Source organism: Hordeum vulgare, chromosome 7H (genome assembly GCF_904849725.1).
Source record: "Hordeum vulgare subsp. vulgare chromosome 7H, MorexV3_pseudomolecules_assembly, whole genome shotgun sequence".
In the NCBI taxonomy this organism is placed as follows: Eukaryota; Viridiplantae; Streptophyta; class Magnoliopsida; order Poales; family Poaceae; genus Hordeum; species Hordeum vulgare.
Window position 1 is genome coordinate 300,357,099 of NC_058524.1, and position 16,183 is coordinate 300,373,281.

Sequence of the window (16,183 nt, forward strand, 5' to 3'; positions counted from 1 at the left end):
ATCCACACATGTAAATGAGTCTTCATTCAATACAATTATAGCATGGATAATAAACGATTATCTTGATACATGAATTATAATAATAACTATATTTATTATTGCCTCTAGGGCATAATTCCAACAGTCTCCCACTTGCACTAGAGTCAATAATCTAGCCCTCACATCATCATGTGAATTACATTGTAATAAATCTAACACCCATACAGTTCTGGTGTTGATCATGCTTTGGCCGTGGAAGAGGTTTAGTCAGCGGGTCTGCTACATTCAGATCCGTGTGCACTTTGCATATATTTACGTCCTCCCCTTCGACATAGTCGCGGATGTGGTTGAAGCGTCGTTTGATGTGTCTGGACTTCTTGTGAAACCGTGGTTCCTTTGCTAGGGCAATGGCACCCGTGTTGTCACAGAACAAGGTTATCGGATTCAGTGCGCTTGGCACCACTCCAAGATCCGTCATGAATTGCTTCATCCAGACACCCTCCTTAGCTGCCTCCGAGGCAGCCATGTACTCCGCTTCACATGTAGAATCTGCTATGACGCTCTGCTTGGAACTGCACCAGCTTACCGCACCCCCCATTAAGAATAAATACATATCTGGTTTGCGACTTAGAGTCGTCCGGATCTGTGTCAAAGCTTGCATCGACGTAACCTTTTACAGCGAGCTCTTCGTCACCTCCATACACGAGAAACATCTCCTTAGTCCTTTTCAGGTACTTCAGGATATTCTTGACCGCCGTCCAGTGATCCACTCCTGGATTACTCTGGAACCTACCTGCCATACTTATGGCCAGGCTAACATCCGGTCTAGTGCACAGCATTGCATACATGATAGAACCTATGGCTGAAGCATAGGGGACGGAGCGCATATGCTCTCTATCTTCATCAGTTGCTGGGCACTGAGTCTTACTCAATCTCATACCTTGTAAAACTGGCAAGAACCCTTTCTTGGACTGTTCCATTTTGAACCTCTTCAAAACTTTATCAAGGTATGTGCTTTGTGAAAGTCCTATCAGGCGTTTTGATCTATCCCTGTAGATCTTAATGCCTAGAATTTAAGCAGCTTCTCCTAGGTCCTTCATAGAGAAACTTTTATTCAAGTAATCCTTTATGCTCTCCAAAAACTCTACGTTGTTTCCAATCAGCAATATGTCATCCACATATAATATTAGAGACGCCACAGAGCTCCCACTCACTTTCTTGTAAATACAAGATTCTCCAACCACTTGTATAAACCCAAATGCGTTGATCACCTCATCAAAGCGTTTGTTCCAACTCCGAGATGCTTGCACCAGTCCATAAATGGATCGCTGGAGCTTGCACACCTTGTTAGCATTCTTAGGATCGACAAAACCTTCGGGTTGCATCATATACAATTCTTCCTTAAGGAAACCGTTAAGGAACGCCGTTTTGACATCCATCTGCCAGATTTCATAATCGAAAAATGCAGCTATTGCTAACATGATTCTGACGGACTTAAGCATCGCTACGGGTGAGAATGTCTCATCGTAGTCAACTCCTTGAACTTGTGAAAAACCCTTTGCCACAAGTCGAGCTTTATAAACGGTCACATTGCCGTCAGCGTCCGTCTTCCTCTTAAAGATCCATTTGTTCTTAATAGCCTTGCGACCCTCAGGCAGTACCTCCAAAGTCCACACTTTGTTCTCATACATGGATCCTATCTCGGACTTCATGGCTTCTAGCCATTTGTTGGAATCTGGGCCCACCATTGCTTCTTCATAATTTGCAGGTTCATTGTTGTCCAACAACATGATTGATAAGACGGGATTACCGTACCACTCTGGAGCAGCACGTGGTCTCGTCGACCTGCGTGGTTCGACAGAAACTTGAACCGGAGTTTCATGATCATCATCATTAACTTCCTCCTCAACCGGCGTCGCAACGACAGAGGTTTCCCCTTGCCCTGCGCCACCATCCAGAGGGATGAGAGGTTCGACAACCTCGTCAAGTTCTATCTTCCTCCCACTCAATTCTCTCGAGAGAAACTCCTTCTCGAGAAAAGCTCCGTTTTTAGCAACAAACACTTTGCCCTCGGATTTGAGATAGAAGGTGTACCCAACTGTCTCTTTTGGGTAACCTATGAAGATGCACTTTTCCGCTTTGGGTTCCAGCTTTTCAGGCTGAAGCTTTTTGACATAAGCATCACATCCCCAAACTTTAAAAAACAACAACTTTGGCCTTTTGCCATACCACAGTTCATATGGTGTCGTCTCAACGGATTTTGATGGTGCCCTATTTAAAGTGAATGCAGCTGTTTCTAATGCATAACCCCAAAAAGATAACGACAAATCAGTAAGAGACATCATAGATCGCACCATCTCTAATAAAGTACGATTACGACGTTCGGACACACCATTACGCTGTGGTGTTCCAGGCGGTGTCAACTGTGAAACAATTCCACATTGTCTTAAGTGAGCACCAAACTCGAAACTCAGACATTCACCCCCACGATCAGACCGTAGGAACTTGATCTTCTTGGTACAATGATTTTCAACTTCACTCTGAAATTGCTTGAACTTTTCAAATGTTTTAGACTTGTGCTCCATTAAGTAGACATAACCATATCTACTCAAATCGTCAGTGAAGGTGAGAAAATAACAATATCCGCCGCGTGCCTCTATGCTCATCGGACCACACACATCGGTATGTATGATTTCCAACAAGTCACTTGCACGCTCCATTGTTCCGGAGAACGGAGTTTTAGTCATCTTGCCCATGAGGCATGGTTCACACGTGTCAAGTGAATCAAAGTCAAGTGACTCCAAAAGTCCATCGGCATGGAGTTTCTTCATGCGCTTTACACCAATATGACCTAAGCGGCAGTGCCACAAAAATATGGCGCTATCATTGTTAACTCTAACTCTTTTGGTCTCAATGTTATGTATGTGTGTACCGCTATCAAGATTCAATATGAACAATCCTCTCACATTGGGTGCATGACCATAAAAGATGTTACTCATAGAAATAGAACAACCATTATTCTCTGACTTAAAAGAGTAACCGTCTCGCAATAAACAAGATCCAGATATAATGTTCATGCTCAACGCAGGCACTAAATAACAATGATTCAAGTTCATAACTAATCCTGATGGTAACTGAAGTGAAATTGTGCCGACGGTGATTGCATCAACCTTGGAACCATTTCCTACGCGCATCGTCACTTCATCTTTCGCCAGCCTTCGTCTATTCCGCAGTTCCTGTTTCGAGTTGCAAATATGAGCAACAGAACCGGTATCGAATACCCAAGCACTACTACGAGAGCCGGTTAAGTACACATCAATAACATGTATATCAAATATACCTGATTTTTCTTTGGCCGCCTTCTTATCTGCCAGATACTTGGGGCAATTGCGCTTCCAATGACCCATACCCTTGCAATAGTAACACTCTGTTTCAGGCTTAGGTCCAGCTTTGGGTTTCTTCGTCGGATTGGCAACAGGCTTGCCGCTCTTCTTTGAATTACCCTTCTTGCCTTTGCCGTTTCTCTTGAAACTAGTGTCTTATTCACCATCAACACTTGATGCTCTTTACGGAGTTCAGACTCTGTGACTTTCAGCATCGCAAACAACTCGCCGGAAGACTTGTTCATCCCTTGCATGTTGTAGTTCAACACAAAGCCTTTATAGCTTGGCGGCAGTGATTGAAGGATTCTGTCAGTGATAGCCTCTTGTGGGAGTTCAATCCCCAGCTCAGCTAGACGGTTTGAGTACCCAAACATTTTGAGCACATGTTCACTGACAGACGAGTTCTCCTCCATCTTGCAAGCATAGAATTTATCGGAGGTCTCATACCTCTCGATCCGGGCGTTCTTCTGAAAGATAAACTTCAACTCCTGGAACATCTCAAATGCTCCATGACGCTCAAAGCGACGTTGAAGTCCCGGTTCTAAGCCATACAAGACTGCACATTGAACTACTGAGTAGTCCTCCTTACGTGCTAACCAAGCGTTCTTAACATCCTGATCAGCCGTAGCGGGTGGTTCATCTCCTAGCGCAGCATTAAGGACATAATACTTCTTCCCAGCTTGTAAGATTAGCTTAAGATTACGAGCCCAGTCTACAAAGTTGCTTCCATCATCTTTCAACTTAGCTTTCTCTAGGAACGTATTAAAATTCAGGGTGACTGTCGCGTGAGCCATGATCTATAACACAAATATATTCAAAGTGGACTTAGACTATGTTCAAGATAATTAGAGTTTAACTTAATCAAATTATTTGCTAAACTCCCACTCAAAAAGTACATCTCTCTAGTCATTTGAGTGGTTCATGATCCACTTACACTAGCTCAAGTCCGATCATCACGTGAGTTGAGTATAGTTTCAGTGGTAAGCATCCCTATGCTAATCATATCATCTATATGATTCATGATCGACCTTTCGGTCTCATGTGTTCCGAGGCCATGTCTGCACATGCTAGGCTCGTCAAGCTTAACCCGAGTGTTCCGCGTGCGCAACTGTTTTGCACCCGTTGTATGTGAACGTTGAGTCTATCACACCCGATCATCACGTGGTGTCTAGAAACGACAAACTGTAGCAACGGTACACAGTCGGGGAGAACACAATTTCGTCTTGAAATTTTAGTGAGAGATCACCTCATAATTCTACCGTCGTTCTAAGCAAAATAAGGTGCATAAAAGGATTAACATCACATGCAATTCATAAGTGACATGATATGGCCATCATCACGTGCTCCTTGATCTCCATCACCAAAGCACCGGCACGATCTTCTTGTCACCGGCGCCACACCATGATCTCCATCAACGTGTCGCCATCGGGGTTGTCCTGCTACTCATGCTATTACTACTATAGCTACTTCCTAGCAAAATAGTAAACGCATCTGCAAGCACAAACATTAGTATAAAGACAACCCTATGGCTCCTGCCGGTTGCCGTACCATCGACGTGCAAGTCGACATTATCTATTACAACATGATCATGTCATACATCCAATATATCACATCACATCGTTGGCCATATCACATCACAAGCATACCCTGCAAAAACAAGTTAGACGTCCTCTAATTTTGTTGTTGCATGTTTTACGTGGTGACCATGGGTATCTAGTAGGATCGCATCTTACTTACGCAAACGCCACAATGGAGATATATGAGTTGCTATTTAACCTCATCCAAGGACCTCCTCGGTCAAATCCGATTCAACTAAAGTTGGAGAAACTGACTCTTGCCAGTCATCTTTGAGCAACGGGGTTACTCGTAGCGATGAAACCAGTCTCTCGTAAGCGTACGAGTAATGTCGGTCCAAGCCGCTTCAATCCAACAATACCGCGGAATCAAGAAAAGACTAAGGAGGGCAGCAAAACCCACATCACCGCCCACAAAAACTTTTGTGTTCTCCTCGAGAAGACATCTACGCATGAACCTAGCTCATGATGCCACTGTCGGGGAACGTCGCATGGGAAACAAAAAATTTCCTACGCGCACGAAGACCTATCATGGTGATGTCCATCTACGAGAGGGGATGTGTGATCTACGTACCCTTGTAGACCGTACAGCAGAAGCGTTAGTGAACGCGGTTGATGTAGTGGAACGTCCTCACGTCCCTCGATCCGCCCCGCGAACCGTCCCACGATCAGTCCCACGATCTAGTGCCGAACGGACGGCACCTCCGCGTTCAGCACACGTACAGCTCGACGATGATCTCGGCCTTCTTGATCCAGCAAGAGAGACGGAGAGGTAGAAGAGTTCTCCGGCAGCGTGACGGCGCTCCGGAGGTTGGTGATGATCTTGTCTCAGCAGGGCTCCGCCCGAGCTCCGCAGAAACGCGATCTAGAGGAAAAACCGTGGAGGTATGTGGTCGGGCTGCCGTGGAAAAGTCGTCTCAAATCAGCCCTAAAACCTCCGTATATATAGGGGGAAGAGGGGGAGCCTTGCCTTGGGGCTCAAGGAGCCCCAAGGGGGTCGGTCGAGCCAAGGGGGGAAGGTCCCCCCCCCCAAACCGAGTCCAACTTGGTTTGGTGGGTGGAGTCCTTCTTCCCTTTCCCACCTCCTCCTTTTTTTTCTTTTCTCTTTGATTTTCTTCCTATGGTGCATAGGGCCTTCTTGGGCTGTCCCACCAGCCCACTAAGGGTTGGTGTGCCACCCCAAGGCCTATGGGCTTCCCCGGGGTGGGTTGCCCCCCGGTGAACTCCCGGAACCCATTCGTCATTCCCGGTACATTCCCGGTAACTCCGAAAACCTTCCGGTAATCAAATGAGGTCATCCTATATATCTCGTTTCCGGACCATTCCGGAAACCCTCGTGATGTCCGTGATCTCATCCGGGACTCCGAACAACATTCGATAACCAACCATATAACTCAAATACGCATAAAACAACGTCGAACCTTAAGTGTGCAGACCCTGCGGGTTCGAGAACTATGCAGACATGACCCGAGAGACTCCTCGGTCAATATCCAATAGCGGGACCTGGATGCCCATATTGGATCCTACATATTCTATGAAGATCTTATCGTTTGAACCTGAGTGCCAAGGATTCATATAATCCCGTATGTCATTCCCTTTGTCCTTCGGTATGTTACTTGCCCGAGATTCGATCGTCAGTATCCGCATACCTATTTCAATCTCGTTTACCGGCAAGTCTCTTTACTCGTTCCGTAATATAAGATCCCGCAACTTACACTAAGTCACATTGCTTGCAAGGCTTGTGTGTGATGTTGTATTACCGAGTGGGCCCCGAAATACCTCTCCGTCACACGGAGTGACAAATCCCAGTCTTGATCCATACTAACTCAACGAACACCTTCGGAGATACCTGTAGAGCATCTTTATAGTCACCCAGTTACGTTGCGACGTTTGATACACACAAAGTATTCCTCCGGTGTTAGTGAGTTATATGATCTCATGGTCATAGGAACAAATGCTTGACACGCAGAAAACAGTAGCAACAAAATGACACGATCAACATGCTACATCTATTAGTTTGGGTCTAGTCCATCACGTGATTCTCCTAATGACGTGATCCAGTTATCAAGCAACAACACCTTGTTCATAATCAGAAGACATTGACTATCTTTGATCAACTGGCTAGCCAACTAGAGGCTTGCTAGTGACAGTGTTTTGTCTATGTATCCACACATGTAAATGGGTCTTCATTCAATACAATTATAGCATGGATAATAAATAATTATCTTGATAGAGGAATTATAATAATAACTATATTTATTATTGCCTCTAGGGCATAATTCCAACACATCTCTAGCAGACCACGTATTACGCCGATCCGCAAAACGCATTTACAGTTTGCGGAAAAACAGCTTTGCGAGCCGGCGTGGGCGAGGGCAGAGTCAGACCGTGCAAAATGGACCCGTAAAAAAGGATATTCGCAGAAGATGCTTTTTACACGTCGGCTACGCGGGGTTTGCTCGGGTGCCGCCGCGTTGACCCCCAACCAAAAAACCCTAATAAGCGAATTTGACAGCGATTCCGACAAATGAGTTCAAATTCAAACAAGAAAACACAGTTCGCCCACAAATAAAAGCATATTTTTGTAGGGCAAACACTTCCTGCAAAAGCGACAACCACGTCCATCATCATCTTGGTCGCTTCTCACTGTGCATAACCTCCATCGAGGTCATCGCCGCCCCCGAATCCATCACCGACACTTGTTCCAACTCCGGCACCAAAATCATCGACGACATTGGTTCCAAATCCCGATGAAAAAACATCATTGACATTGTAACACGCATCGGCCAACGCAAGCATCCTCCTCTTCAAGATGTCTCTCCTTGTCATATCATGCCATTCTTTGCTGATGTCGTTCATGTCATTGCGGTTCAATGTCATAACCCTATTCTCTTCGACAAAAAGCTTGGACATGGCTTTTTTTCTGAGCGACACGTGCTCTTCTCTCCTCAATGACCGCCTTGCGCAACCCCTCGTCCTTGAGCAATTGCCACCTCTCTTGCTTCTCTCGTGCCTTCTTCTGAGTCAACTCTTTTTTTGTTTTCAATGTCTTCGCTAGCATCAACTTGTTTGATTGCACCATGGCATCTATCTCGTCCCGCAAGCTCGATGTTTCGTATTCCCTCTTGATCTTCTCCTTTGTCTTCTTGTTATCATCGGGCTTGTTCAAGTTTCTTGGGCCATCATCATCTTTATCTTCATCCATGTTCGTAAGTGAACCTCTCTTCAACGGGGGTTCTTTGTCAATCAATTTCCACTTGTCGCAGTCTTTGAGCATATCCCAACAATGCTCTAGTTAATTTTTTTTACCTTCAGAAGCTTTCATGTTTTTCTATCGTTGTTGGACAATTTTGTCCTACACAATTAAAACAAAGTCAAATAATGCAATCACTTCATATGATGCAAATGGTGTGCGCAACTTGGGACGTGAAAACAAACTTAAATAGTCGGATTCCACTGTTTCACTTGAAGATGCATTGCGTATTTGTTTCAAGCAAGTTGGCCATGGCTACAAATCGACTTGATCACGTCCCAACGACCTTGGAACCGGAGTGCGCGATGGCGGGGCAATGGCTGTTGAGGAGAGGGGAGCGGGGAATGGCCACGCGGAAATTTCCCTCGCGCCAAATCTCGTTGCGGACACAGGGTGAGCTCGGGTCAACCTCCTACTCCGTAAATCTAAAGGTTGAGACTAAACTTTTGCCGCGTCCTGCAAAAACTTTTACAGATTACGTTTGCAAGATCTGATCGAGCAGCATATTACATGCCGATCCGTATTTTAATGATTATTTTGCGGATCATAACTTTATGGGGACTGCTACACGTCGGTCGGTGGATCTTTTTAAAAGACCCACCACCTCGCGTGACGTTGGATCTAGCAGGATGAACGTTATTTCTACTTTGCAACAAAGGCCTTGTTTCAGAAACATTTATGATAGAGATTGTGTTGCAGAATTTTTATGCAACATAGGTTGTGTTGCGGATTTTTTTTGAAACACTCCTTGTGTTGTGAATATATATTTTTGCAACATGGGTGTTGCTTCGGGAAAAAAATTGCAACACACACAATGTTGCAGAAAATATTTGCTGTTTTTTTTGCTTTTTATTTTCCGCAACACAAGTGTTTTTGCGATAGGCAATTTTGCAACACACAAAATGTTGCAGAAAGAGACATAAAGACACGCATACGTGAGTCGCAAAGAGAAGGTGGCGGATTGCTTGTGTGCGATCCGTTGGGTGAAGGTAAGCATTTTGCTAACTTTATACCGAATGTGCTAGAGATGTTTTAAACGTAGAAGTTCTGCATAATCCCGTTGGGGGTTCGACCGTTCCAACACTTCCGCGTCCCAATCGCCGGCTCGTCCCTCTCTCGAACCACCCATCGCCCAGCCGTTCTAATCTCTCCTCTCAAGCGTAGCACCGAGTCGACTCCCCACTTCATCCCAATTTACCAAACCCTAACCCTAGCAGCTCGTCCCCCATCTCACCCAGCGCGCGCGCGGCCGCCGCGGTGGGCGACCGAGGATGCCGTCTGGGTCTACGCAGTTCCGGTACACACAGACGCCGTCCAAGGTGCTGCACCTACGGAACATGCCGTGGGAGAGTACTGAGGAGGAGCTCGTCGAGCTCTGCAAGCCATTCGGCAGGGTTGTGAACACCATGTGCAACGTCGGAGCCAACCGCAACCAGGCCTTCGTGGAGTTCGTAAGGCGCCCTTCTCCTCCTCCGTCTCACCCCCGCCCTGTCCCTTCCTTTATTGCGATTTTGCCTCGTGGCCGGTGTTGGGCTGGTTTTTGATGAATAATTTCACGTTTGTTGATGCGATGTGCTATGATTTATTCATGTGATTGCATCTAGTTACGACACTTCAGCTTGGGGTCGATTTTAGTATCATCAGTGGCCGTTTGATTGCTAGATTTTGTGGGAGCATGATCTATGGGAGGAGTTTCTTGTTGATACTTATATTATACTGTCCCGTGGTTGAGTCAGTGCTGGCTGACTGTCAGGCATTATTATACATTTGATTGCAAATTCGGGGTTGATTGTTTGTTGCAATCCATGATATAATCTCCAGCGGTGGTGTGCCTCTGTTGAGCGAGATGCATACAACTTTTTGTGTCTAATCTGTGGCTGTATCCAGTCAAATACGAACCATACTTTCATGAGTTTGTAGCTATCTGAAGATACTTTCCTTGCTTGTTGGTACATATAGAATTTTGATATGTGTTGGAATAAAAGATAATTTTGTTTGCTATACCAAGAAATCCATGTTCTTCCACAATGTCCATTACGTTTAAGTAGGTTTGTCAATTATGAACAGATCTGTGCTTATTTTTCGCGAAAACGCAGGTTGCGTATCTTTCCATTGATAGAAGGGTAGAAATTACAGAGGCGCGAACCTAGAGCTGCGTTCACTACAAGGCGCAGTTAGGGTCGCAAGTGAGCAGAGTGAATGGGGATGTTCGGCCCTGGGGTAGAAATATTGAAGTTGAAGGGATCATCATGCTTAGGCCTGTAGCTCGAGCTCTTGCCTAAGAGCGAGCTTCTTCTTGGATGAAATGGATAAGGTTGCTGAGTGAGGGTCGAGCTCCCTTGAAGACACATGCGTTCTGGTGCTTCCAGATGGACCAAGCCAAGAGGGCGATCACCAATCCAAGACCTTTGAAGGCTAGCCGGGGAGGAGTGCATGGCGGAGGACACATGAAGAAATCGGTGTTGGGTGGGTGGTGAGCGGCGCAAAGATAGACGCTTATGCCAAACCATCTAAGAGAAGACGCATTCCGCCAAGAGGTGCCGCATGGTCTCGGTATTCTGGTTGCAAAAGAGGAATGCCTGCGTTGAGCGGGGCCCATGGCTTCCCAGTGACCTGCCAGTGGGCGGCTTGTGTAGATCCCTGGAAGAGCGAGACTTTGCCGTGTAGACACCACTCTTAGTCCAGCGCCAAGTGATGGAATCCGGGGTAATGGCAGCATTGGCAAGTGTAGTGGTGCGAAGGCGGTGACAAATGTCCACGTACTCCACTGTGGCCGTCGGACCGAGGCTGCCACGAATGTCCTGGATTCAGGCCTGGTTGGGAATGGCCTCGCAGACAAGGCTGTTGTTGCATGGCGGCGAGGGACATGGGCGGCCAGGGCCGGAGCAAGCTCGGAGATGGAGGAGCCGTGAAGCCAATGATCGGTCCAGAATTTGCAGGTGCGGTCGTCACACAAAATCTAGGAAGTGGAAGCTCGAAAGATTTGCTTGACCTTATGCTCGCATTGTGGAGGAAGACGGTGCCAAGGGCGTTGACGGTCAGTCGCTTGGAGCCACAGCCAGCGCACCCGAAGAGCAATGTCGGTGCGTTGCAATTCCCGAATGTCGAGGCCGCCGAGCTCCAAGGGACAACATACCCGTGGCCATATATAAAATCTCCTGTCTTGGTTGCTTTGAATTTTACAAGGTCAAATATAGTGCAAGAAATACCATCTACAAACTCTTTATATGCAATAGAGAACATCACATAAGTGATTTTAACTGCAGAAGTGTGATACTTATAGCAAAGTTAAAGGTTGGTTGTAGCCTAAGCTTGAAGAGCTATTCACTGTATGAGTGGAACTCCTGGCTAGGCCTAGTAAATCCTTTTCTTGTATGAATATTTTCATTTGAGTTTGTTGGTTGCTGTTGAATTGGGAGAGAGGAGTACCTTCAGACCATGGCCTTCCCGTCTTGCTTATCTTCTGAGTTGTTTTGTGTGTGTGGCGGCTCATACTCCAGGGAGGTCTGGGAGCTCCTCTTTCTAGGTCATTACAAGGGCTGGGCCTTGTGGGCTTAAGTGAGATGAGCCAGACAGCCCATACCGGTTCAACACCCCCCCTCAAGATGGGTGGTAGATATCTATCATCCCCATCTTGTCACATGCCAAGTTACAGTCCTTTGTTCCCAGTCCCTTTGTCAAGCAATCTGCAAACTGCTGCCCAGAGCTGACATGAGTAACGCTGATGATTCCAGCATTAAGTTTCTCATTAATGAAGAAGCGATCAATTTCCACATGTTTTGTCCTGTCATGTTGAACTGGATTATTAGCAATGGCTATAGCTGACTGATTGTCACACCACACCTTCAAGGGTCGCTTCCTTAGAAGTTCCAACTTGCTCAGTACGTACTTCACCCAGAGCATGTCACACAATCCTTGAGATATAATGCTCTATACTCAGCTTCTTCTATTGATCTAGATACAACAGGTTGTTTCTTGCTTCTCCATGACACCAAATTTCCACCCACAAACACACAGTAGCCAGAAGTTGATCTTCTATCATCTTGACAACTGGCCCAATCAGTCACTATAGCCATCCACCTCAAGATGTCCACTCCTCGCAAACCACAACCCTTTACCTGGAGTCCCCTTCAGGTATCTCAGAATTCTGTGCACAAATATCAAGATGCCCACTCCTTGGTTCATGCATGTATCTGCTCACCACATCCACGTCATACGTAATGTCAGGCCTGGTATGACACAAGTACAATAACCTCCTAACCAGTTTTTGATAATCTTCCTTATTCACCAGCTCTCTTGATTGTGCTGTAACTTGATGATTTTGTTCAATCGGATATGGGGCAGCACGACATCCCATCATGCCAATGTCACTCAAGAGATCCAAGGTGTATTTCCGTTGGCGCAAAGATATTCCCTTCTCTGTCCGAGCCACTTCAATGCCAAGGAAGTATTTTAGGTTGCCCAAATCCTTTACCTCAAACTCCTTGCTCAGACAACCCTTCAATCTCTGTATTTCCTCCTTATCATCTGCAGTGATGATATTGTCATCCACATACACAACAAGAATGGTGATCTTCCGATCGGAGTGCCGGTAGAACATCGTGTGGTCACCGTTACACCGACCATACCCCATACCACGGACAACACGTCTGAATCTATCAAACCATGCCCTCGGTGATTGCTTCAGTCCACACAAGGATTTCTGGTGATTGCGTACCTTCCCCATGGTCTCCGAGGTACCAAAACCTGGTGGTATCTCCATGTACACTTCTTCCTTCAACTCACCATGCAAGAATGCATTCTTGATATCTAATTGATGCAATCTCCACTCAAAGTTTGCGACACAAGAGACCAATATCCTTATCGTGTTCATCTTTGCCACTGGAGCAAATGTATCATAGTCAATCCCATAAGTTTGACTATATCCTCTGGCGACCAATCTGGCCTTGTACCGTTCCACCTTCCCCTTAGGATTCTGCTTCACGGTGTATACCCACTTGCAGCTGACTGCTTTCTTTTTTGCTGGTAATGTGGTGAGTGTCGGCGTTCTCGGATTGGGGGTACCCAGACCTGCCTGCCTGTGGCCCAGGGCGGGCCAGCCTCATCAGAGCAAACCAACGGGCCAAGCACAGCTCAAGGAAAGGCCCTCGTGAGGGGCCAAGCCTCACAAGGAGGAGCAGTGTCAAGACCCGTAGGGGGCCTCCTCAGGACCCCTCCGGAGCGGCGGATATTCCGAGGCAAGGCCAGGCCTTAGAAGTCAAGGGTGACGCCAGGAAAGGACAGGCGAGCAGCAGATGGCAGGACGGGGCAGTTTCTCCTTTGGTGCAAAGGAGGCGGGAGCGTACAGGGGTTCCAAAGGCATCTTCCAAAGGGTTCCCTTCTGGTGCAACGAAGCCGCCTGGACACGGTCCGGTCCCGGTCCGAGCCGGCGTTTGGACCGGCCGCCGGCGGTCCGGTCCGGACCGGACCGAGCTGTCCAGCAAGCTCGTTTTCTTAGATCGGACCGAAAGAGAGCCGGCTCGGTCAAGCCTGGGAGGACTGTGGGGACCGATTCCATAACTGCTTCCAGCTGCTGTTTATGTCCTATTTAGCTGCAGTTTAGGTCGAGCCCTGAATAAACATAAACATGAGGTGTGCTACGTGTTAGATCAAGCCCTAAATCAACTGACAGCTGAAACTTTGACGAAACTGACGAACTGAATTTTCTGAACATGACGAAACTGAATTTTCTAAACTGACAGTTTTGCTCACGTTTCTGAACTGGTAGCGCAGCCGGCGTTCGTCATTGTGTCCCAGTTCTACCTGGTGGCGCCAGTGAGGTTCACCTACCTGGGTAGCTGATGTCCTGTGTGCATGTTGTGCTGAAGTAACGACAGCAATGGCGAGCGGCGGCAAGAGGCTACGGTGCACGGAAAGGAGAGGAAGGATGGGAAGGGGAAGCAGTGATATATTCAGTTTTCCTTCTGTTTTCTAGTCGACTTGATAAAAGGAAACTGCAGCATGAGATGTGCGCATGATTACCAGATTCTCTCGTTAGTCGCTAGTAAAAGGAAAAGGCATCGAAGGGCTAGTCATGAATGGCGCCGCGATTATCGGATCGAACGCCGGCTCTCTCGTTCTTTCTATTCTGTGTTTGATTGAATAAAATGAAAAAGGCAGCGCATGATCTGATCTTCTTCTACCTCTTGCTCCTGTCCATCTGTCAACTGAGTGAATGAGTACTTGATTCCGATGAACAACGCTCGGGTGGGAGACGGGAAGGGCGTCGCCGGTGGCTGTGACGAAGAAGAACGGCCTACAGCTTCGGTCCGCTCGGTCGGACCGGTCAAAGACCGGACCGGACCGAGAAAATCTCGGGCCGAAATTTAGTAAGCGGACCGAACAATTTCTTCAGCGGGCCAGGACCGGACGGTCCGGTCCATAACGGGCCACGAGCGGGCCGAGAAGCCCGCTCGCTCCGTCCCCGGGCCTGTCCCTGCAGCGCGGGCAGTTACTTTGCAGGCAAAGACCACCTTTGGGCAGGGGAGCATGTTCCCCTGTTCCCCTTCAAAATTGGTCGCTGTGGGATCCCTTCCCGCCGAAGCTATGAGGGAAGATGACCTGGGCCTCCGCTATAAATAGAAAGGGTAGAACACTTGGTAGGAAGAGGGTCCATTCCAACCATAGAACAATACACCTAGTCACTTGGACTCCGGAGGCTGAGAGCACTGTACTAGTTCATCCACCACCTCCGTGAGAGGCAATCCACCAAAAGCAGGAGTAGGGTTTTACGCTTCGCAGCGACCCGAACCTGGGTAAACTGTGGTGTTCTGTGTTCCTCTCGCCATCGTGTAAGTCCTTCATCGTTTCCATCGAGTAGTGGGTTAGGCGAGGTGAAGCAGGGGAGACTTTCGTACACGCCCCAGTGTTAGAATTCTTAGGGTTTTGCGGAGCCCGAAATCCGACATTTGGCGTGCCAGGTAGGTGCGTTTCGAGGTTTCCTCCAAGCTCCGCCCTAACCAAGCTCCACAACTTCGATGGCTGACGCTCGTTGGGTTTGCGCAGAATGCCGCGCCACCCGCATCGCCCAGACCGCGCCTGTCAGTGCCGTCGGCGCGCGCCGGTCGCCGTCACCCATGGTGAACGCCGCCACCGGCCTCGAAGCTCAAGAGCAACAGGGCTCCTCCCAGCCGGCGACCGAGCCGATCGACGGCCGCACCGCCACGCCGTTGCTCGCCAGGCCTTCGGGGTCAGCATCGCGCGCTCGACTAGAGATGCCCCACGGCCGCCGCGCGCTCGCCATGGCCACCGAGCTGCTCCGTTATCGGCCCGCTCCAGACCACCAGGACGACTGGTGCTATCACATCGAGGAGCTCATCGCCGCCGCCTGTAACTCAGCGGCACTCTCCTGCTCGCTCCGGCCCCAGCCGTCCCTGGCGAACGAGGAGCAAGACGCGCCGCCCCACCTCAGCGGCGTGTCTCGGACCTCGAGCCCGGGCAGGAAGTGCGACCCCGCGCCCGGCCTCGTGAAGCCAGGGTGGGGCCCGGGGATGAAGCAAGTTGCTAGATGATCCCCCGGCCCAGCGCCAACGCGTGCGTGCCCCCGGCGTTGCAGATCTCGCGTCCGGAGCGCGCCTCGCTTGAAGCAGACCCTGTGGAGCAACAAGACCCAGCAGCCCCCGCGTGTACCGTGCCCGTTGGACCGGTGGGGTGCTGCGCCATCGCCACCGAGCTCTACCCCGTCGCGTGGCCCTGCAAGTTCAAGCCTGACCTGCCCCACGTTACGATGGCACCCAAGACCCGGCTGAGTTCCTGCAACTCTACACGCTGAGCATCAGGGCGGCAGGAGGAGGCGACAAGATTGTTGACTGCAGCTCCTCTAACTGGGCTAGCACGCCCACTCTCCCACGATGTAGCTCCACCTCGCGCACTCGCGCCCCCACTAACTGCGCTCGGCGCTACTTTGTAAGACTGTAACATGGCTATATTAGCCTTAGTAATACACACGAGACCAC

General features: G+C 48.4%; 1 protein-coding gene across 2 annotated transcripts in view; it reads left to right on the top strand.

Moving 5' to 3' along the window:
- The first annotated feature begins 9,244 nt into the window (after positions 1-9,244).
- Positions 9,245-16,183, top strand: part of LOC123413547 (polypyrimidine tract-binding protein homolog 1-like) — a 47,670-nt gene continuing 40,731 nt past the window's right edge. The window contains exon 1 of one of the 2 annotated variants that reach the window (XM_045106480.1): positions 9,245-9,640. In XM_045106480.1, the coding sequence (XP_044962415.1) occupies positions 9,461-9,640 (180 nt within the window). In that variant the 5' untranslated portion in view covers positions 9,245-9,460. The remainder of the gene's footprint in view (positions 9,641-16,183) is intronic. The other variant, XM_045106479.1, reaches the window with a different exon arrangement.